The 24,854-nt window shown below is 41.4% G+C and overlaps 1 protein-coding gene across 1 annotated transcript in view; it reads left to right on the top strand.

Moving 5' to 3' along the window:
- XKR4 (XK related 4) overlaps window positions 1-13,553 on the top strand; it is a 187,562-nt gene extending 174,009 nt beyond the window's left edge. The window contains exon 3 of the mRNA XM_066625831.1: window positions 12,607-13,553. Coding sequence (XP_066481928.1) covers window positions 12,607-13,553 — 947 coding nt within the window. The remainder of the gene's footprint in view (window positions 1-12,606) is intronic.
- Window positions 13,554-24,854: the final 11,301 nt, after the last annotated feature.

Raw genomic sequence — 24,854 nt, 5'->3', positions numbered from 1 at the left:
AGGGAGCTGGACTAGATGGGCCTTTGGCCTGATCCAGCAGGGCTCTTCTTATGTTCTTATGAAGAACAAAGATTTCTTATGAGAACAAAGCAGTGGGGTTATTGCTAACTCCTAGGTGTTGAACCAATTTTGCCCTTCTCCTTCCTTTGTAGCAGCTTACTGTGGTTTTTGCTTAAGTTGATTGGAAAATCTTGATTGATAAGATTGCATAAGCACAGTACAAATGTCTTTTTGCTTTCTTCTATTCTGCATTAAGAAAAGCTAACCATTAATACATGTGAGAAGAGCTTAAATCTCAGTCAAACCTCACATGTTCAAGTACCTAAGACTTCCTGATATGTGAAAAGAAATCAAACATACAAACTCTGAAGCCATTATAAATCAGTATTATTCCTTAATAGGTTTGAGTCCATAAATAGCTGTGGATTTTGACTATTCTGAGTTGACTTTTATTTACCTCTGTGGGTCAAAATATCATATAAAACCTACCTGTGTGCTGCTCCAGTGAATGCAAATGGCTGATTATAGTGTTAAATGCACATTATGTAATAGTAATATTGTTTTACTAGCCTTTGCTATGGTTTAGTTCAGCATCAATTGAGTTTTTGTTACTATGCAATAACTGTCTCTGAAAATGGCCCAAAAGCATATTATAAGGCTTTGGTTTTGTCACAATGGAAGAAAAGTAGCGTTGGATGAGTTTGTCCCTCTGCTGGTTTTCTGCAGCACTGCACTATGGCTTTAGGATATGATCTCTCAAGTGAAAATGGTGTAACAACCAGAGATTTTGTTTTTAAACCAAAATTTCAGTAGCTTTTACAGTGACAGTAAGAAAAGAAACTAAAAAGTTGTGACTTGCAATCATACAGCTAATAACTTGCATACATTTTTTTTTATTAGCTGTATGAAAGTGTTTAAAGATCTTTTAACTGTATGCCAATAAAGGTACTGAAACTGAAACTGACTTGCAAACATTTGAATTTTATCATATGTGGTTCTTACGTTAAACAAGTCTGGCCACCTATAGAAAATCTCATGTGATCAGGAAGATAAGGACACATGGATACATGTGCTGTCTTCCTTAACCTGCTATCCATGCCTCCATACCAGGTTCTGCAGGTCCTTTCCCTTCCCTTTCCATGGCTGTACAAAAGACCACTCTGACAGCCTAATCCTGTGGCCATTCCTGGAAGCCCCGCAGATACCAAAATCCTTGGAGGATTGAATTCTTGTGGATTTGGGGATGGGACACCAAGTCCTCTGAACCCAGCCAGAGCTGTGCTCTGTTCATGTCCAGAGGGCCTTCTGAGGGCTGAAAAGCATGACTTCTGGTTTTCAACTGAAAACCAGAACTCATGCTTTTCGACCCACTGAAGGCCTCAGAAAGTCTTTTGAGGGTCAGGGAGGCCGCGCGCTGTGTCTCCAACCCTCAGAAGCCCCTCCGGACCTGACAAGAGCACAGCTCCAGTCGGGTTTGGAGGGCATCAGGTGGTCCACCCCACAGGTTTGGAACCCCGGGATATTCATATTTGCTGTCACCAAACCTGCAGATACTCAGGGCCACCTGTACTTTCTTCAATGTCAGCCACAGCCATCAGGGAGATTTGGAGAAACATGAGCCAAACATCACATGGTACAGAAGTTCCAAATCTCCCAATGGGTCAGTTTTTTTTAGTATTAAAAGCAGCTGCAGAGGGTCCAACATTGGATTGATCACAGCATGAGGGAAGTTGAATTAACCCTTTCTTCTGTTCCCCTGATTTGAATGGTACAAACTGACACACATGCACACCACTCATACAATCAGCTTCCATTAACTGCAATAGGAGAATAGTTTCATATTCCTCTCTGTCTTCCTTTTCCAATTCAGGGGGTAGAAGGACAAGGAGGAGCAGTGGAGGCAAGTAGGAGGTCTGAGATCTGTAGCTTAAAGGTACCTGTGAGGAGACCCTTAGTAGGAACTAATGGTGACAAATGTTTTGATCAATTGTGTTTGATTTCTTTTCATTTGACCTGTTGCAGCCTAACTTTTGTCTTATTCTGTGACCAGCAGACAGCCTGCAGGCAGGCAAACTATGACTAACAGTCTGCATCCATTCTTAGAGAAAAACTGCAAGAACTGTCTGGAGGAAGACCTCCTACTGGGCTTTCACTGCCAGAGTGTATTCAGAGCGGTTGTTTTTTCTTTCTTAATTTTTAAACTGCCGTTTTAACTTTAACTTCTTGTTAACATTTTGATTTTTGTAGGTTTGAGTTGACAAGTTATTTTGGGCTCTATGCAAAGAGCTTTAAGTTAAAACATCAAATAATGTCTCAAATCAGGATCAGATCCTTGTGAGTCATTTAGGATCTATAGCTGCGCACTACCAATAAAGCTTGTCAGTCTTTCTCACCTCAGTTTGGTTTGTATCAATCTTTTATTAATTTCTCCAACAGCTGCCACCAGTCTGCTACCTGGAGTGACCACTTCAGCTGGTCGCATGGATGGGCCAGCCTTTCAGAGACCTACACATAAATATTCACCCACAAGCAAATAATCATGCTATGCGTGCATTAGTGTGAGGAGTAGGGCTGCCCCTTTAAATAAAAATGACCTTGTTTTTCCAGTTTTCTCCCCATTTTTTCTTGTATGGATGGCAATGGTTAATGGTTGGCAATGGTTAATCTCAGGCTATTTTTTTGACTGCTGCTGGCACTAAACCTTTTCCATTTTTTCCCTACTTTTTCAAGGAATGGCAGTTTTGTGACATCACTAGGCTCTTCTTCAAAGCATTCTGATTTTCTGATCCATTCAGCTTTTTCACCTGAGCAGTTAAAAAGAGCCCAGTGCTAAACTAGTCTTTCCAAAATCTTCCTTGACTTGCCTTTTGAATCCCATTGTTAGCTAACTGCACCTTTCAGCATCCCTTCTATACAGGAATACTAGCTCTTTCAGTTTTCACTTTTACCAGGTCTTTTATTCTATTTGTCCAATTTGGAAATACTTTTGTACTAGATGGAAGTCACTAGAGGGAAACCTAAGTCAAAATTTGATATGTTTTTATAGTGACGTTCTACAGTTTTTTTGGGAATAAGTTAGACAACCCACATTCTTTTCCTACCTGCAGTTCCACCCTGAAAGGTTGTAGGATAATGTAGCTGACCTAATATGATTACTTATTTATTTTAAAAACTTGTATCCCACCTTTCCACCCTTGCAGGATCTCAAGGCCATATATAGATGAATCAAGAGAAAACTTACAATAGAATCAATAATCAGCGAAAAATACTATAGTGCAAGACAAAACAAGCCCCAAAACCATAAAAAATAATAAAACAAGCCCACAAGTCCTAATTTAAAGCAAGATGAAATAGAAATATTTTAAGATCCCTATGGAAGGCCAGCAAGAAAGGGGCTGTCCTAAATTCCAGGGGGAAAGAATTTTATAGGCCAGGCTCCCCAACAGAAAAAGCCCTGTCTCCTGTCATCCCTGCAAAACGTCAGAAGGCAACAGTGCCTGCAGCATGGTGACCTAAGATGACCACATGGGATGGGCAGAGTCACATGAAGGGAAGTGGGCCTTCAAGTACCTAGAGCCTAAACCATTTAGGGCCTTGTAGGTCAGCAGCAGCACTTAGAATTAGCTTCTAAGAAAACAGGCTCCCTAGCATGATTATTTAACCACTGTTAAAATGCAATTAATAGTATGGTGATACAGACCAGTCAGGTGAAGGTAAAGGAGCAGTCATTATGCAAGGATTATCCCTGGATTCATTACAAAAACTTGTATACCTGAGTAATCCAGTGCCAGCACAATCCCTCTCGCCCAAGAACTTTGCCTTGGCAGTGAACACTTAATAGAAATGTGTTTAAAATGATGCTCAGTTTACCTAGGGGTGTTTAATCACCCTTGAATTTAAGATTTTTATCAGTAGTGAGACATTTCTTGGACAAATTAATTTGAGTCAGAGTGGAAAGGATTAACAATATTTTTATTGCTTGTTGTTACCATTGATTTCAACAATATTATATTCAACTATATATATATATATATATATATATATATATATATATATATATATATATAATCACACACATATATAACAGTATTATATTACAATATATAATATAATAACAATAACAATATTATATAATGTTATATATATTTTATATTCAACAATATAACAAAGCTTGCAGTGGGATCAAGTGATTGTCTGGTTCATTCTCTTTTATGCTGCCTCTAGTGATAGTCTTTTCTCCACTGCAGAGGTTCTCAAACTTTGAGAGAGCTTTACTCCCTCAAAGTTCTTGAGGGGTAGGGGCTAGGGCAGGGGTGCTCACACTTTTTTGGCTTGAGAGCTACTTTGAAACCCAGCAAGGCCCAGAGATCTACCAGAGTTTTTTTACAATGTTCATGCCATCATAACATATAACATTTATGTGTACAATGTATGTTGGTGTACCTTGCGTAACCGCATGAGCCAATATTGCGCAACACAACATAATTAACTGTAAACATTTTTTGTAATTACTTGAGTTTACTTTGATGACTTGCACTGAAGTGAATCAGCCAAGGATGCATAGTCCGGATAGCAGCTGCTGACAGCCAGCTTCAAGCACACTTCCAAATGTTCATCAGTCATGGTGGAACAGTACTTGGACTTAAAGATCTTCATGTAGGAAAAGGCTGACTCACATAAATAAGTGGAGCCCTTCCTGCTTCAGGTGCTCTTATATCCCTGAGGGCCCTATTGCCTTCAAGTGGCTGCAGCTGTGCAGCACACTCTGCTGGATGCCCAGGCCTTACCCTTAAAGGGGCCACTGCTGACACCACATCTACCTCCCCACCAGATCTTCCTCGATTCCAATACAAGTGTGTGTGTGTGGGGGGGGGGGGGGAGCAGATCTCTATACAGACCAGTGCAAAAACAAGGGAAAGGTGTGGGGGAGGGAAGATCTCTATATAGGCATCACAGCAAGACCAGTGCAAAACCCCTTGCACACAGAACCAACAGATGGAAGTTGGGGGGGGGGGGGCAGATCTCCATACATACCAGTGCAAAAACAGGGGAAAGGTAAGTCATCCCCAGGAGAGTCAACGGGGGCTCACTCCCAGGGATGCGTGGACGGGAGAGAAGCCTGCCAGCGGCTCCTCTCCAGGACTACTCACGAGTCAGCCCCAGTAGACTACTCACTCCAGGGCTACTCACTCCCAGGACGGGGCTCACTCCCAGGGATGCTTCACTCCCAGGGCGGATCTCACTCCCAAGAATGCGTGGACGGGAGAGAAGCCTTCCATCCACTCATTTTGCCTGGCGATCGACTGGTAGATTGGGATCGACTTATTGAGCACCCCTGGGCTAGGGCATCTATGTGATCCCCAGGATTGCATCACTAAGGGGGCGGGGGGGGGGGTGCTTTGCACTTACTTCAAGAAGGCAGGGCTACAGGAGGTGCAGGGAGCCCTGCGCAGTCCTGCACAGTGCTCCCTGTGGCTTGAAATGTTCACTAAAAGTGGGCGCAAAGCACCTCCTGCAAAACCGTTGCGCCTGCTTTTAGTGAATGTTCCAAGCCTCAGGGAGCGCTGTGCAGGGCTGCGCAGGGCTCCCCACACCTCCTGCAGCCCTGCCTTCTTGAAGTAAGTGCAAAGCACCCTCCTTGCCCCCCCCTTAGCGACATGATCCCCAGGATTCCCCCTTAAAGGGACAGGGGAAGTGTTACACAAACTGGTGGGTCACGACCCACCAGTTTGAGAACCACTGCTTCACTGTATTCAACAAGATTACTGGTCCATATACTTGTGGTAAATTAACCATCTTTGTCACACTTCCAAAGTAAGTGTTTTTTCCTACACCCAGAGCTCTCCCTATTGGGGAAAAATGGTGGCAACAGTGATAACCACCACTAATTCGAAGGGCTTACCTTAAGGTTATCACATTGACCAAAAATATCCAAATCTCTGGAATTCTAAAGTTACCAACATACTACAGCTTACTGAGTTCAACTCAAGGTGCTGGTTATTACACTTAAAGCACTGCATGGCTTGGGACCAAAATATCTCAAGGCCCATGTTCCCTGTCATGAGTTTGCCCAGTGGAATTCTATGCCCTGTGGAATTCTATGCCCTGTGAGCCTCAACTCCCCCTTTTGTTACTGATTTTTCACCTTCAGCTGAAAATGTGGCTTTTCAGCAGGCATTTACTGGTTTAATTAAAATCATTAACCAGTTGTCTTGTCTCTTTTCTAGCACTACATGGATTTTTGTTGCTTTTATATTTTTATAAATATATATTTTTATATTTATATTTATATTTTTATAAATATATATTTTTATATTTATATTTATATTTATATTTTATTTTATAAATATATATTTTTATAAATATATATATATTTATATTTATATATGTTGCTTTTATATTTTTATAAATATATATTTATATTTTTATAAATATATATTTATATTTTTGTTGCTTTTTATATTTTTTATTTTTTTAATTCATAATTTTTTTTTAAACAGCTTTAATTAAAAAAAAAACAATTTCTGCATCATGTAACTCCATAAGGAGATGGGTAATTCTTTGTAAAGAATTACCATTCAATCCTGTCCTTGTGCTGTGATGGATCTTGTGTTCTGCTGTTATAACACATGGGCTGCCATTGCCCTAGCTGCTCTGGCAGCCAAGAGTGGGGACAGGTGGGGTGCTGAACACAGCACAAGTAGCAACTGCAAGATCTGGAACCCCATCCCAGGCCTGACATGCCCCCTTGAACCTAACAGATTTACACCAGCAAAGTAACTGGCATACATCTCACAGGGGACCAGGTAGCAGCAGTGGAGGTAAGTAAAAATTTTCTTTTCTCCTTGCTGACCTGGTCCCCAGCCAGTCCATGGGATGCAGCGGAGGCTGTGTCAGTGGCACTGAATTGTGTAGGTTGACAAAGGGCTCTAAATATAATAATGAAATGAGATCTGAATTCTGGGCTTCCCTTTTGAAAAATGGACACTAGGGAATGCAGAAATAAATGTGTTAGTCTTCAAGATGTTACAAGACTCTTTAATGTTTCAAGTTCCATTGTTTTCAAGGAGAAGTTTAAACATGCTTAAGGGCGCAATCCTAACCTGTGCTGGAACAGGCAAGCCAAGAGGCTTGCACTGTATCCAGCACGGGATAGGGGCCCAAAGCAGCTCAGACAGAGGGAAGGCGAAAATTTTCCCCTTACTTCCAGGTAAGGTGCCCTTGCCCCTATGGGTCTCCTCAGACTTATGCCACCTCCTGAGATGGCACACATTTGAGGAGAGCAGAGTGGCTTGAGCGGCTTGAATTGCTGAGGAAGCCGGTGTGGAGGCTTGTATCAGCCTCTGCAGGCTGGCGCAACTCCATGCGCCAGCCCAGCTTACTCCCGGGGAGGTGCCAAACATGCTTTACGGCAAATAGTTCTCGGGAATGCACCCTAAATCTCTCCCAGTGCAATTTAAAAGTGATAAACTTTAGGTGGATTGTGCTTTAGGTTCATAGCTTATATCACTATGCAAGAAAACTAAAAATACAGGCTCAAGGATCTGTTGGCTTCCTTTTCATTTAGGTAGATGTTCCTTACCATTTTTTCCTAGTTGTCACTTTTTCTAATGAGACCCTCTAGGAATGAAGAATATGGTCTATGTATTATTAGTCTGGGTACCCAAGATATCATGTATTAGGCAGAAGTTATTCTCTCAAAGGCCAGGTGAAGGGGAAAACAAGGCCACTAGAATGGTTCTGATCGTTAGATCTGAACTTAGAGCACAAACAAATGCTCCATAAGAACATAAGAACAGCCCCACTGGATCAGGCCATAGGCCTGTCTAGTCCAGCTTCCTGTATCTCACAGTGGCCCACCAAATGCCTCAGGGAGCACACAAGACAACAAGAGATCTGCATCCTGGTGCCCTGTCTTGCATCTGACATTCTGATGTAGCCCATTTCTAAAATCAGGAGGTTTCACATACCCCTTATGACTTGTAACCCGTAATGGATTTTTCCTCCAGAAATTTTTCCAATTATGGACAAGTAAATTATTGACAACTAAATTATGCCTCCAAAATTCAGCCCCCCACCATAGTAAAAATGATAAAAGCAGGGGCTTGAGCAGCTGGTATTGTAAAACTTTTTTTAAAAGTCTCGTAAAGCTAGTTGGATGCCAACATAGTACTGTTTTAAAAACTGTTTCCCGGTGCTAAAAAGTTTGGGAACCACTGTTCTAAGCCATTCTAGACTCCATGATGCTTGGCGGAAACATGATACACATCTTTTAATAAATAGGATTTTGAGGCAGTTTGACAAGTGGTGTGTTTTCTCTGAGCCTGAACTGACCCATGTGTCCCAATAATTTCTTTGGGAACAGGCGTGGTAATGTCCTGAAGATGTCAACCTGTATGTGGAATGCAGCTTATCTTGTCGTTGGCATATAATCAAAGCTTTTCTTTAAAACCTAATCATGTCTTGTGTCAATGACATAGAAGATTAATTTGGGCCTAAACCTGTTGGGTTTGCCTGAATGCACTGTTCTTTCTTATCATACTCAGCAATCGTCTTCACGTGTATCAGATCTGTATATATATTTCCTTAGATCAGTGTTTCTCAAACTGTGGGTCGGGACCCACTAGGTGGGTTGCAAGACAATTTCAGGTGGGTCCCCATCCATTTCAATATTTTATTTTTAATATATTAGACTTGATGCTACCATGGTATGTGACTGCATTTGGGGAAATGTTACAGACCTATACTTTTAACAAGCTACCTATATATATTCTTTTGACAGTGATCATAAATTAGACTTACTCCTGGGTAAGTGTGGGTAGGACTGCAGCCTAGGATATTTAAAAATTTTCCTGCTTGATGACATCACTTCTGGTCATGACATCACTTCCGGTGGGTCCCGACAGATTCTCATTCTGTCCCGGTGGGTCCTAGTGCTAAATGTGTGAGAACCACTGCCTTAGATAAACTGTATGCCTGTCTGGTTGTTTTCACCATTCATTAATGGATTTCCTGAACGCAGCACCAGCAGAAGACTCAATTTCAGTCTGAATCGCAAGAGAAGTATTTATTGTTCCCAGATACAAGGAAGATATATGTTTGATGAAATAAATGGCCACAACTAATTAACATGATATCTGCAACAAGATTAAATAATTAGTTTATCTAGTTAACCTGGATCCAATCTACCCTTCCCAGCCGTACCTCATTCCATCCTCCCCTGTCCCACCCTTCTCCACCCTATCCCACCATCCTACCAGCCTTGGCCAGCAATGTTCTCGAGTGGGGAGGAAGACTCTAGCCTTCCTGCTGATTCTCCAGCAGTATGAGAGTTTACCTGCTGCTGGAACACCTTTTACAACTGCCATAAGGCATTTGCCATCAGGAGAATGCACATTAGCAGCAGGCCCATTTAGGATTGGGCCATAAAAATGATAATTTGGGGCTTTCCAGACAATAGTTGTTTTTTTTAACATGAATGTGCCACAGTCAGCAATTTGTAGACCTGGAAACAGATATCTTTTGTTGCAAATGTATTGCAATTTTCTAATGCAATACCTTATGGACCTGGAAACAGATATCTTTTGTTGCAAATGTATTGCAGTTTTCTAATGCAATACCTTATGGACCTGGAAACAGATATCTTTTGTTGCAAATGTATTGCAGTTTTCTAATGCAATACCTTATGGACCTGGAAACAGATATCTTTTGTTGCAAATGTATTGCAGTTTTCTAATGCAATACCTTATGGACCTGGAAACAGATATCTTTTGTTGCAAATGTATTGCAATTTTCTAATGCAATACCTTATGGACCTAGAAACAGATATCTTTTGTTGCAAATGTATTGCAATTTTCTAATGCAATACCTTATGGTATTGCAATTTTCTAATGCAATACCACATATACCAGATATTATTTTTCTAATGCAATACCTCATGGACACATATACCAGATATTAACATTTTCTAAGGACTGTTGCCAAATTCTATGGGTCTGGGAGCATGAATGCATTATGTTCTGATTTTGTTATAGGGAAACAATTTTCCTCACACAATGAATGAAAATATTCTGTAGGGAGGCTGAAGATATGAATTATTTCTCAGCATTTTAACAATCGATAGAATTCTTTGCATTAAAAAGGAAAGAGGGCTGACCTATATTTATGCAATTTAAATAGCGACAAAAGTCACAACTGTTGACATAATATATAGGAAATCATTACAACAGTAAAAGATGTGTGGGAGGGTTGCTTACTTGCTTATTTTGTATCCCTCCTCTTCCTCCTCCTCCTCTCAGGGCTTTTGTGCCCTTATGGCCACTGTGAGTGGGGTGGGGCACTGTCCACCTTCAAAGTGGTACCAGCAGATGAAGGCGGGGATGTCACATAGTAACGATTTGATCAGCTGTAAATGATAATGTAATTGTGAATAATAGGGGAGAATGCACTGATGGACAAGAAGGGTTATTAAACAGCAAGGTTGGGCAGAATTCAACACATCTTGTCAGCCCCCTTTACACAGTTCTTAAATACCATGAGGGGATTCTAAAATCCCACCAATATTAATCATGTGTAAAGAAATTCCTTTTTAATGGTAACAGGGGAGAGACTCCTCCAAAAATTTCTTCTCCTTTTTTCTCCACTATGAGCTCCTTTACTAATCACTTGTTGACACCATAAACTAAAAACCTTTCCCATGGTAACCTGGTAAAGCATAGTTTTAGGAGTGATCACACAATGTGATATTAAATTGAATCAGCAAAACAATTTATAAAAACATTTATAAAAACATTTCATTTCATTTATTTATAACAATAAATTTCATTTATAAAAACAATAAACAGTTTGGGTTTTTTTTACTTGGATGTTCTGTTGCTTATAAGTTTACTCTATTACCTGCTCTCAAGGATGACTAGACTGTGACTAGTTCAGTTCCCTAAACAAGGTAGGTAATCACTTGCCCCTTCCTGTCTCCACCCCAGTCACCCTTACGCACTGGAGGGGTTTCCTGGAGAGCAGGCGGACTCCACATCTCAGGTAGATTTAGGACTCTAGAAGCTCCTTTCTGAAGTCTTCCCTCAGGTCCTCACATCACAGGCCTCAAGATGCTCACATTCTGGTTGAATCACCAGCCAAATATGTCACTGAGTAGCCAGTTCCGCCTTGTTGTTCAGATGTGGCTTCTGGTAAAATGTACTTAAGCTCTTTCTCCCTCTTTCAGCTCCTTCAGTGATCAGTCACAAGTTCACCTCCTGGTTTTTATGTCTTTTGCCTCATCTTCCAAGCAACACTGCCTCTTCAACAACCACAAATCCAATCTCCTTTATGGACTTTGCTGTCCCTTTTAGTTTGTTCTTCTTAATCCCTGTGACCAATCATAAAACACTCTCAAGAACAATAGGTCACAGGTTCTCAAACTTTGAGGTAGCATTACTCCCTGAGTAAGTTCCTACGGGGGAGGGGCTAGGGTAGCGACACGATCCCCAGAAGGGGGGTGCTTTGCATTCAAGTTATGTAGGCAGGGCTGCAGGAGGTGCAGGGAGCCCTTCGCAGCCCTGCACAGCGCTCTCTGAGGCTTGGAACATTCACTAAAAGTGGGCGCAAAGCACTTCCTGCAAAATGGAAGTGCTTTGCACCCGCTTTTAGCAAATATTCCAAGCATCAGGGGGTGCTGTGCAGGGCTCCCCGCACCTCCTGCAGCCTGCCACAGCCCTGCCTTCTTGCAGTAAGTGCAAAGCACCCCCCTCACTCCCGTTAGCGACAAGATCCTGGGGATTGCATCACTGCCTCCCTCCCCTTGCCCCGCCCCTTAAAGGGATGGGGAAGCGTTACACAAACTGGTGGTTCATGACCCACCAGTTTTACAACCACTGCAATAGGTCATATTCTCCCCAGTTGTTGAGGTTGACATGCACCAGTCGACTGGGCATCCCGGCCCATCTGACCAGGTCAGAAGGCATAATGGATGCCTAGGTGTTCCACCAATTGGGTGGACTAATGACTTCATTAACCTAGGTCATGCTCAGGGATGGCCTAGGTGTGTTGTTCCAGTCCACCGCTGAAAGCAAAAGTTATTTGTGAAGCTGGAAGTCAGTTGCTGCACAGGCTGACAGATAAGAAGGAAATTGTAATAATCTTGTGAGTTTGTTTTTTTAAAAGATGTCCTTATTGGTTGGTAAATCACACCTTTGTCAGCTGGCTAAACACCACTACACAGTTCAATTAAACATGTCAACATGCATTCAGACAATAACATGTATGGTTCTTGTACTTGTGTATATTTGCATGGTTTACTCAGAGAATAGAAGCACACTGTTTCTTACAGGACCAGGGGAGCTGCTGTTAAGCTTGCTGCCCATAATCAAACTAGCATATTCCAGCTGTGTAATAAAGTAGAGGTGTTTGTTTCTGGTGAGTAAAATAGGATTACAGCCTAAGTCTTACTGAACACAATGGGCCTACTTCTGAGTAAAATAATAGTAAAATAATAATCTCTAGTAATAAGACTAAAAGCTGTTGACTTATCGTGCTTCATGAAACCTCATTTGTACATGTGCTTTTTCTGCATTTACTTTATTTAATATATGATTTTTCCCTCCCTTACAGGTCTTACTGCTGCAGCATCTCTAGTATCTTTGGCATGGGCCTTAGCTTCATATCAGAAAGCTCTTCGTGACTCCCGTGATGACAAGAAACCTATCAGTTATATGGCTGTCATAATCCAGTTTTGCTGGCATTTCTTCACAATTGCTGCGAGGGTGATTACTTTTGCTCTTTTTGCCTCTGTTTTCCAACTATATTTTGGGATCTTCATAGTCCTCCACTGGTGTATCATGACCTTCTGGATTGTCCATTGTGAGACGGAATTCTGCATCACTAAGTGGGAAGAGATTGTCTTCGACATGGTTGTTGGGATAATTTATATCTTTAGTTGGTTCAACGTCAAGGAGGGAAGGACACGCTGTAGGCTTTTCATTTACTATTTTGTGATCCTTTTGGAAAACACTGCTTTGAGTGCTCTTTGGTACCTGTACAAGGCTCCCCTGATTTCTGATGCATTTGCCATACCGGCACTCTGTGTCGTGTTCAGCAGCTTTTTAACTGGCATTGTTTTTATGCTGATGTACTATGCCTTCTTTCACCCCAATGGACCAAGGTTTGGGCAGTCACCAAGCTGTGCTTGTGAGGACTCTGTAGCTGCCTTCACTCTTCCCCCGGAAGTAGCATCAAGTACTTTAAGGTCTATTTCTAATAATCGAAGTGTCACAAGTGACAGGGATCAGAAATTTGCAGAGAGAGATGGGTGTATGCCTATCTTTCAAGTAAGACCCACTGCACCTTCTACTCCTTCATCCAGGCCACCAAGGATTGAAGAATCTGTCATTAAAATTGATCTGTTCAGGAATAGGTATCCAGCATGGGAGAGACATGTATTGGACAGGAGCCTAAGGAAGGCCATTTTAGCTTTTGAATGTTCTCCTGCACCTCCGCGGCTACAATATAAAGATGACGCCCTTATACAGGAGCGCTTGGAATATGAAACAACACTATAAATACAATTTTTAAAGAAAACTTAATGCAACGGCTATGATACAAGTCCAAATAAAAGGGTGACAATATGGCCATGGCAATAACTTCACTGCATTCTGCAACAGAGCAGCAAGTTATAGTGGTGTCCTTAGTCTGGCAACCATCATGATTATCATTTGATCCACTGTCCTGAGTCTGTCTGCAACACATCTGTAAAGCAGCAGCATCCAAGAGCCTCAAAGAATCAATTATATTGCAACTGAAAAATAGACATAGTCCATTGACTTCCTATCACTTTCAAAGTGCACTTGCACAGTACTTAAAAGTAAAACAGGAAGGTGTGAATGAGTGGCATCAACATACCAGTTAGTGCATTTCTTTTTATTTTAGAAAACTTCAGCATTGATGTTTCCATAGTCATCTACAAAATGAAGAAACAGTTTAGAAAAACCTATCAAAAATAACCTTATTTTGTAAAAGGCAATGTTACTGTTATGTGAACTCTAGCTTTTATAAAAGGAATTTTAAAAGCATAGTAGACAAATCATAAAACATTTGCAAAAGAATTATCTTGAGAAAAGACATTCAGGGTTTTTCCCCCTCCAAAGCCTAGATCTCAATTAAATTCTATTTAAGCAAATTACAAGTATTGTAATCAAAGGGGCTTTTTTATTTATCACAAAAAATTATATGTACAACTTCAGGGTTTTGATTTTTTACAGAAATTCTATGCAGATGACCCTTCTCTCCCACTATTTCAGGACATTTGGAGCTCTAGTATTTCATATTGTAAATTAAATGATAATCATGATTAAGTTATCAATTACAAAACTCAGAGACCAAGAGAAACATAACAAGAAGGTGTAGGTTCCAAAGTCTGAACCTTTTGAAGATCATGTTCAGAACTTCAAGAAGAGATGAATACACTTTTGACTCTTTTTTTTTCAGAACCTGGGATGCATGGCTCTGTGTGTGAATGTATGCAGAAGGTGTGCTAATAGGCCACAAAGTCATACTTTTCTAGTGCCAAACATTGTGTAACCACAACATTGATATTGTTGTTTGAGGGACAGAAAAATGGGTGATAGAAGTCTGAAAGAAGCAAGAAGCTTGGAAGAACAATCATACTTTCCATATTTCCAGACAACACTGTTTGTTCCGACATAGGTGAAAATCAGCCACTTGTCTGTAAGTATATAAGGTAAAACATACAATAAACCAATCTGAGTGCAAGGTTTCTTGAACTGACCAAAACCTGTTTCTACTGTATATCTATCAGAAGTTACTTGTTCAAGAATGCTTTTGCTTGCAAACATTTGGGTATGAAATACCTCCCTTGGTCAAGCTAGTGGCATCTATCTTCCCATTAAAAGTATCCCTTGATGGTGCTGTCAGTTGCAAAAAAGGTGCAAGTCAAAATTTGATAGTATTTTTTTTAACAAAACCTGGTGCAATGTGGAATAACTCATGGATTATGTCAATATTTTTGTAAATCCAAAATGCAGTACACAACTTTTTATAGATGGTTAATCTTCTCTCACATAATGCATTCTCATTCATAATTTAGAGTTTAAGAATTGGTCCGTAAATTATGTAAGCTGGTTATTGTACAATGATAAGACTATGTGGTCTTGATACCATATTAATTAGTTTTGCAGTATAATGCTATATGAAATCCTGTATGGGTACTTTTAGAATATTCCATAAACGGTAAAACTTTCAAATGACTTTTCCAAGGTCATTGCAACATGTATACTGGATGCAATGGTGAAAATGTGTTTTTCCAGGGATATTAGAGGAGAAACAGATACAAGCCTTAGGATGAATTCAGGTGAACAAATAAGGTGGTTTCAGATGTGGATTCCAAATGATTTACTGTTTAACCAGCATGTCACAATGAGTCATGGTAACATTAAAATTTACTGTCTTCTGATTCAATACATTTTCCAGGTGGTAGCAGGCTACAGCCTCACCACACATCTGCAATGTGTCAGAACACTGAGATGATTGGTCACAATTCAAAAATAATCACCACTATGATAGTTATCATTTTATTCACCTGCGCAGATATTTTTCTTGATATCAAACAATAGAAATTGCAGGTATCTACCAATTGCTATAAGGTACAAGTTACTGTAGTCAGCAACTTTGTTATATCTGGAGCATGCTGTTGAACAGGTGAGTGCCAGCTAACCAGTTTGTTTCATGAGAAACAACCTAAAATTAGGTTTTTCAGTTTTCCCAATATGATCCTGTCCCCCCAGGCTTGTTTTTTTTTTCCCTTTTCCTCAGGCAGATAGATGGCAAAGATTAGTCTCAGGTCATTTACAGATTGGCAGTCATGTGATATCATGAGACCCCCCACATCAGAAATATCAGGATTTTGGATGTGTTTGACCTGGCAACTCTACCCTGTATAGTTTTATATCCCCATCAGAAGAGGAGATTAACGTTGGAAACTTAATATTTCAGTGACACTGAGCCCAATCCAGCCTGAATCTAGTTAAAACAAAGTTGTATTTGACCTCATTTCTGGCCTGAACCTAAGACCAGCTGTGCCAGCAAAGAAGTACTTTAAGATACAGTAAGTTGAATCCATGCCCGCCGCATGTCACTAAAATTTATGCTGAAGCAAAATTTAGCAGTTTAAGCTGCTATTCCAATAAACGCCAGTTTGAAATGAGGATGAAAAAGTCTGTTGGTTTGTCAAAGGAGATACAGTTATGGTCAGGGTTGCCAAACCTGACCAAAGCTTTTCCTGGAGATTTATTTTCCAATATGATGTAACATCAAGCCAAAGAGGCCCTGTAAAAATCTCTAGGATTGCTTTAAGTGGAAATTGATGCTAATTCCTGGTAACTCTAGGCCAGTCCTGGAGGGTTTGCAACCCTATAAGGCTGTTAATAATAAGGCTGCAATTCTATACACACTTTCCTGGGAATAAGCCCCACTGAACACAATAGGACTTACTTCTAAGTAGACACACATAGGATTGTGCCCTTAATTGTTTAGTATGTTAATCTACGCCAGCAGATTACTCCAGGTTTTAAAATGTAGGCCTTGATCTCACTGAGGTGATAAACTGGGTTCTCTCTGTACTGTTTCAGCCTGCAGGTGGAGATGGATCGTATAATTCAGTGGTCCCCCATACAAAAATTCCCATCACATAGAAAACTAAATATCAAGGACATGAGTTCTATCTATGCTTTGCTTCTGCCTTATTGATTTTCTATGTGATTAATTGTCGTCGTCCCCCTAATGGGGAAGGATTTCATCATGTGAACCCATTCTGTAATATGAAATAATAGACAACAGAGTCACCTCGGTGAGAACTAGACTTCACGTCCCTGCAGAATATGCTGCTGGTGAACTAATTCAGTCTTTTCTGTTAAGATATTTGTGATGCAAAATGAAAGGTTAAAGTCCATATGTTCTTGTCAATATAGAAATAATGTTTTTATTGGCAGTGTTACGTTTTAACACCAATAAAACGTGTTTCATTTTTTTTCCAAGTCCTGAAAATAAAATATCAGTTAAAGTGAAGGGCTCTGAATTATGAATGAATAGTAAATATTTATCATGGTCATAAAGCAGACTGCGGCTGGTGCACTAGCAACAATGAATCAAGGCCCAATCCCATCCAACTTTCTAGCACCGGTGCAGCTGCAATGCAGGCCCGAGGCAAGGGAACAAACATTCCCTTACCTTGTGGAGGCCTCCATAACAACCCTCCCACCACAGGATGCAGCATGCTACCTATTGGTACAGCTACACCAGGGCTGGAAAGTTGGATAGGATTTGGCCCTCAACCATCTCATGCATAGCCAGTAGATATAACTAAAGTTGAAAATGTATATTCAGTGCATCAGATTTTGCAAGCAGTGGCCATTCCTTTCAAAATGTAGTTTATTTGGTTAGTATTCATTACCTGAGAATTTTGTCTCCAAGTTCCTAACCACCTATGTTGAAATAATAAGATTGCAAACTGTTTTGGATGGCATGCTAGTAGCAGAAGAAGAGAACCAAGATATTTCACCAACAAAGATCACAGTGTCTCTCCACTGACATCTGCACCACTGTGGTGTACTGTTCACCCAGTGATCTTGGGAGTAAATGCAAAGCTATTCAACAATGTGCATCCGAACATGGGCCTCAGCTGCTGGGAGCAATTTGGCATGGATAGGGGGCAGTATTTGAATTACACAGTTAGAGGAGCTCTTTCACCTTATTTTGGTGCCCCCTTTAGCTGCTGTATTTAGAAGACTAGCAGTAACCTTGAGCTGAATAAATTTGGGCAGGTCAGGAAGCAGGCCTGCAGATTTCACTGAAGGCCCCCACCATCCTCTCTTAATAATGTAAGCAGTAGTATGTGTCCCTGTAGCAACAAACCCTCTTGCAGGAAACCTACATTCCAGTCATATTAGGGTGCCATGTCTACAGCACACTGATGCTAGCGCAACAGCACTATAGCCTACATTCATCTAGGCAATGCCACACAATGTCATAGCCCTTTCCAGTAATGCCAACAGCATCCATGGAATGGAAACTCTGACACAGCCTGTCATCCATGGAACAGCATCCTGACATTGGCATGTCATTGGTGAGATGTTGGCATGTCATCCGTGTGATGTCAGCAGCACATCATCAATGTGACATCCAATTACAACAATTGCAGCCCGAACATCAGCAGGAAGAGAAGCATTTCTAGGGTATGGATCAGGGTATGGAGGCAGGCTCTGGGCCAATGAGTGGACACCACTGAAGGGATACCCCTCTCCAGCCTCTAGAAATGAACAACACAACAATAGGCATCATGACTAATCATGGAGAGATGCATCAAAGACACCACCCACACAAACACATACATGACTATATTCTGGTGACCAGAAGTCATAACCGCAAAAGAGGACCAGGCATTCCAAAATGTAGAACATCCCAGAAAAATGTAGGACATGATAAAATAAAAGCTAAAACACTCATATATTGATTTCATGTGGTTAATTTAAACACTATATTACTTATAAAATTTATTACATATTATTTATTAATTAGAAGAAGGCTATATGCTTCCTGCAGGGGCTGCTCACATGGAAAAGGAGGACATTTAAGTTTTTTGTCAGGCTAAGGAAGAGGACATGTCCTGGAAAAACAGGATGTCTAGTCACCCTGTAGCTGACAAAATGATGCCACCAGGCCTCCTATCCCCTACAGGAGCTACTGTGGCATCAGCAGCAAAGGGGCTAAAGCAAATTAATAGGAATTCCCACAGCCAGGATTCAAGTCACACAAACACACACGTCCAAGGAACTCCTTTTTGAGCTGAGCAGGACACAAGTAGAAAGAAAGCTTCCATGGACGAGGGCAGCCATGTGAAAGAAACACACAAGTCTCTCCATGGCAAGGGTTCAAATCCCAGTGGAGCATTCACCAGCTAGAAGGAACACTTTTGTTAGGAGAGGAACTAGATTGAGTCACCTGGGGAGCCTTAATTCACTCAGGCAAAGCAGGTGCACAATAATGCAGCTGAAAGCCAGGCAAGCTGGGTTTGAGCCCAGCCAATGGGCTTGCCCTATTTAGCAAGGCACTTACCTGTTGCATGACTGGCCATGGCAGGTGTTTCCAAAGAAGAAGGGGAAGCAGGTCTAGAACCCACACCAGCTTCTCCACAAATTGCTCTTTAACCACCCACCAGAAGACAAGCAAGAAGCACTTCATACCTTGCAACACCACAAACAGGCACACCTAGCTGGGAGGTATAGCGTATGTCAACCCCTCCTCGTCCCATTCACATCCAACCTAATCATAATAATTAAAACACACACACTCTTTTAGCTCACCTTTAAGGCTTCCCGTTTATTTGTTGTTTATCCTGACGTTGTACAGGGTAAGCAATGGACAGAATCCCAACTAGCACTTCTGCTGTCAGGGGTTCCATCCTAGAATGAAATGATGTTCTGCCTGCATGGGAGGGTGGGGTCTAAGGGCTAGTATGATGCTACCCATTATATCACGTACATTTCCTTTTTAGCCAAAGTTTTTGTTCTCTCCCTTTTATTTCTCCACCACAAAAAAGGGGGGAGGATTCGGACATGTAAAGAGAGATCAATAATGCTGAACTTGCTAGGGGAATTATTGATTCGTATAATAATATAATGTATTCAACAGATAGATCACTGGTTGATGTAAAATTTAATTTCACACACACACACACACACACACACACACACACACACACACACACATTATGTATATGTATGTATGTATATATATACACACACACTTTGTGCTACCTCCCATGCTGCTTGCTTAATTTGAATTAGGGTTGAACTTGGCTTCCGCTGCCCTTATTTTAACTGACATTTTAGCCCTGCTCTTTATCTGTTCTACCCCAAATAGAGTAGCTGAAGGAGGGACATATTGTCCTGTTCTACAATGCATATATGCAGAAGAAAAGAATATACAACAATGGGATACTGACAATTTTATGTGTGACATCTTATGCAAAAGTTGCATAGTGTGTTGCCATGTAGTCAGGATTCCATGCAGATTTCTCTGCACAAGAACTTTGCACTATCACTTCTGCATGCACATGTAAGGATACGAAGCAATGTGTTCTCAAAGTGGCTGAGATGCTGCCATTAGCCCTGTTCCTCTCCACTTCTCGAACAGGTTCAAACAATGTCAAAGAACTTCCTTCAGGATAGTGGTTGAATTCTGCTTGTGCCTCATTTGTTTATTGCATGGTAGGAACCCGAGTCCATTGCAACCATGTCCCTTAGGATGTGACTATTTCACTTGAGTTACTCCAGACTGCACATCTTTAATTGTAAGATGCAATGCAATTTACTGAAGACCTCCAGGCATTAACAGGCTTCACATTTGTACAGCACAATATCACAGAACAGGGAAAGAATATGTTTCAAACACAATTATCTATGTAATTCTGCTAATTGTAGCAATTATTCTCACTCACATGTGGCTCAAATCATGTGGCTCAGTTTCAGAAGAAATCAAAGGTAGAAAATCAGCCACCTGAGTACCAGAATCTACATCTTCTGAAAGCCATTCTCACTTATTTGTAAAGCCATGTAGTTTCATTCTTGTCTGCATTCTCTTCTTTCTCAACTGAAGAATAAAACGTGTATGCTGAGAAAAGAGTTATTTTAAAACCTGATCTGAAGGGACATCTTTTGTCTCCACTGGCAATTTTTGTAGATCTTCCTGCAATCTCTGTGCTATTTCTGTGAAATATCCCATTTCAAAGAAATTACACTTCATATATTGCCAAGATTTCCCTGCAAGTGCATAACCAGAACACCAATTCTTACAGTTATAGCATTATTTTACAAACCAGTTGCTCAAATTCTTCTTGTGACTTTTGGAGCCTGTGAAATCAAGACTCTGGGTTGCATCCTAAGCTGAATTAGTCATGACTTACAGTCCAATCCTATCTCCCACCATTTTTCACTATGCATCATTCCTGACTGAGCACACGCTGCATGCTGTGGTGGTGGTGGTGGTGGGAGGGATGGGACCAGGTAGCCTGGGAGATGGAAATGTCTCTGTAGGCTGTTCAGCCAGCTATTTCCTGGCATAGGTCCAAGGAGAAGCAGAGGGCATATCAGGTCAGGAAAATGGGGATAGGATCCAGTGTTCACTGCTTTCACTAAGATCCACCCCTCCCACCTCTGAATTTCCCCCTGCCCGATTCACTCCCCATCACGATCATTCCCCAAATTTCCCCCACCCCTGCCAGCACCTTACCTGCTTCAACATTGTCTGGGTCCATCGCTGATGGACCTAATTCATTTGACATGTTGGAATATTACGCAAGAGTAATTACTAACTGTTCAAGCAAAGCATCAGCCAAAGAACCTGTTTACATGACTAAGAGCTCAGTCCTATTGTTTCCCTCCCACCAATGCAGCAGCATCAAAATTGCTAACACTGCTTCCTGCAGGGGGCAGTTGCAAGGGTCTCCGCTGGCTAAGGGAACAATAATTCCCTTACTTGAGGGTAAGCCTCAGTGGTGCAAGGGGGTCTACTCAGACTTTTGCTAGATAAATAGTTGGTGCAGGTCCCGATGGACCCATGCTGCAAGATTGGGTCCAGGGGGGGATTATGAATTGACAGCTACCACTGCTACCGAACTCATCTCCCTCCCTGACCCAATCCACCCAACTCCCGCCCCCATTGCTGCCCTGCTCCACCCACTCCTTGCTCCTTGCCTCCGTCAATGGTGTCTTCATTCTGCTCCAGAGTGCATGAGAAGGCACAGGTCTCCCCACTGGTGCTCCAGCAGGGTGCAACTTTGTGCACTGACAGAAAACCTTTTATGACTTGCGCTGACTGCTTTACTGCAGTCAGCTGCAGCAGAAGAGGAGCACCGACAATAGCCGGCTCATGTAGGATTGGACCATCTGGTCTATGTAGTTGTTTATGTTTAATCTTGTTAAATAGAAAGATGAAAAGCTAGAGCATAAATATGGAAATATGGAGAGAGAGCTTCATCCAGAGTAACTATAGCATATGTTTGGAGTAATATGGGTATGTTGCTATATGTATTCAACTTGTAATGAAGGTGTGGTTCAGGTACTTCAAATGTGGCTCCTGAAAACAAGGAAAGCAATAGACACAGAATTTTAAGACCAATATGCACTACTAGCACAGTAGGAGATGTTCCTTTCTTCTGGAGCCCTTGTCCAGCAGCAAATTGCTTATGGGACTATCTCTGTGTATCCTTCAATGTTGTGGGTAAAACTGTGTATCTCCAATTGCTACAAACACCTGTCCCCAGATACCGAAATACCTGTCATTGCAAGAGGCACTGTCAACAGGGAGCTTCTTCTCAAGTAAAGACTTACAGCCCAAACCTATCAGTTTCCCAGCCATATCATGCAGCCACGCCAAAACAGGCTGTGCTGTATGCTATGGGGGGGGCAATCTGAAAGCTGGGGGAGAGGAAAGGAAAAATATTTTCCCTTTTCCCTCCATAAAGCCCTCAACCACCAATGGGCCTTTAGCTGGCACGAATCCGAGGAGGTAAGGGGGGGTGTTAGCTGGTTCAGGAACGGATAGCATCTGCTGCAAGTTGCTTGCACAGGGTGCCACCCCTTCCAACATGATCCCAGCCTTTCCCTCTATTCCTTCCAATCTGCCGCAATCTCCTCCTTTCTTCCATGCACTGGGTCCTCCATGGTATCTGTGGCGGCGATCTGGAAACACTTGGGTACCCGCACTTCTGGATTAGCATTCACGACACTGTGAAGTGCATTCTGCCACAAGAACATTCGTTCTAGCAGCAGCAGTGCCACTTAGGATTAGGCCTCAAGTTAACATTTATTTGTTTCCTTAATTTTTGCTTTTAAATCATAAGCTGAAGAAATCTTTTGCAAAATTACTTATAAAATAGTCTTGTGTTAATGAAGCATAAGCTTCGTTTCCACTTCATCAAATGCATGAAGTGTTATTCTTCACATCATTTAGCATTAATCAATTCATTCTTTAAGATGTTAGAAATGAATCATACAAATCAAGCCAAAGACAATCAAATCAAACATGTTTAGAAATCCTCATGCAGTTATCTCATGCTGACCTTTCCTTTGAAGTGCTTCTGCTCAAGCATGGTAACTTTTTGACTGTAATTGACTCCATTGTCTCTGGTTTGGATCAGAGTCATGCCATTCTGAATTGAGCTGCAATTCAAGAGTGAGTTGGAGCAGGGAAACAAAGCATAAGGAAGGGTTAAGAGCACCTTTCCCCCATTGCCTCACTGTTATTGGCTGTACTTTCCAAAATAGCTTTAAAAAACAGAGAGTGAGAGAGAGAGACTGCTTTGGAAGAAGGCACTGAAGTTTTGGGCATTTGTTCGAAGATGGACCATTCAACAAATGGAGTGGAGATCAAAAACACACCATCTGACTTTGTCCTCCCTGGATTGATTGGGCCACGTGAATTGAGCCTACACTTGTAGAAATGGTGAATCAAAGGTCTGCTGGCTCTGGGGTGGCAAGGCAAATGATGCCTTCCCTTACCTGGAGACATGCCAATTTCCCCTCTTTCCATTCCATAGATTGGAAGGGAGAACAGAGCAGAAGAGGAAATGCAGAGGAGAGGAGAGTATTGGGCAATGCTTTAGCTCACAGCTCTCCTTCATATTTCCTCTTCCATTCCATCTCCTTGTTTTCTAGTCCAGGGAGGCGGAAGAGCAGTGCAGGTGAATGAGTAGATAAAAGTGGATATTCTTCACCAGTCCGTTGGTCTTATAGGTGAGCCAGTCCTGTATGTAGAGCTTGCACATACATACAAACTTTTATGCATAAGAGGATGGGGTGGGGTCTGCCATCACAGTTCCCCTTCCTCCCTCTATACATTAATTGTTTGCTGTTTACAGTAATCTGCACAAAACTGAAGAGTGAAGAACCTGTGGAATAAGGGTTCCACAACCTTTCATCCCTTAAAGCCTTTCATCTCTTTTTGTTTGCCTGCTCCAAGTCAATCCCCCTTAGCCTTTTTCCCTATGGAATTTCAAATGGAAATTTCAGGTGTTTTCTCTCCCACCCCAGAAAAAACCTCCATAAATGCCATCTAAGTCTAATACACATGCTTGTACATAACGTGCTATTAGCCCTTCAAAACCACTCAAGTCAGTTGCACCCCCTTCAGTTTATAAACTACAGAAGCAAGCTGAGTTTCCAAAATCTCATAATTTGTGAATACCTCCTGTTAAGATTGATTATTCTATAGAAAGCTGTTTTTCATGCTCTTATTTACACAAATACCTATGTTTTCCATGTGCCGCCATCTTCCTTTACCCTCAAACTAATCATAATTTTTAGCATTTTATCAAATGTGCAAAAATGTTCAGACCTGTTAAAGCTTCCACTATTTACTCTGCTAGAGATTAAATACAAAAGGGAGGATTCTGCTCCAAGCCTATTCTCCCTTCCTCCTCCCTTGTTTTCTGTGGCTGATTTTCCGGGAAGGAGGAAAGAGAACCTTGGTGTGCACTATTGCCACTGAGATCCTCCTCGAACTGTTTCTTCTTTGCCAGGATGGCAAAGTTTCAGCATGCTCTGGCCGCTTGTGCTGGTGGTTGTGGCCCAAACAGCAGAATGGCTGCCACACCACTGGCCCAGAACCTACAGCAGTGGATTCAATGTAGTCCTGCATGTATAGCTATATTCTTATAACTGGTTTCTTCTTTATCTATGCAAACACTAGTAAAATGGTGGACAGCCTGAAAGATTCAAATTCCTAAACAAAACTTCCTTATTTTAGCAAAACTATCTACTTGGTTGGCAGCCCAATCCTATGCGTGTCTA

Source organism: Tiliqua scincoides, chromosome 4 (genome assembly GCF_035046505.1).
Source record: "Tiliqua scincoides isolate rTilSci1 chromosome 4, rTilSci1.hap2, whole genome shotgun sequence".
Classification (NCBI taxonomy): domain Eukaryota; kingdom Metazoa; phylum Chordata; class Lepidosauria; order Squamata; family Scincidae; genus Tiliqua; species Tiliqua scincoides.
Note: the sequence above shows the minus strand (reverse complement) of the source record. Positions and strands in the feature narration are given on the sequence as shown.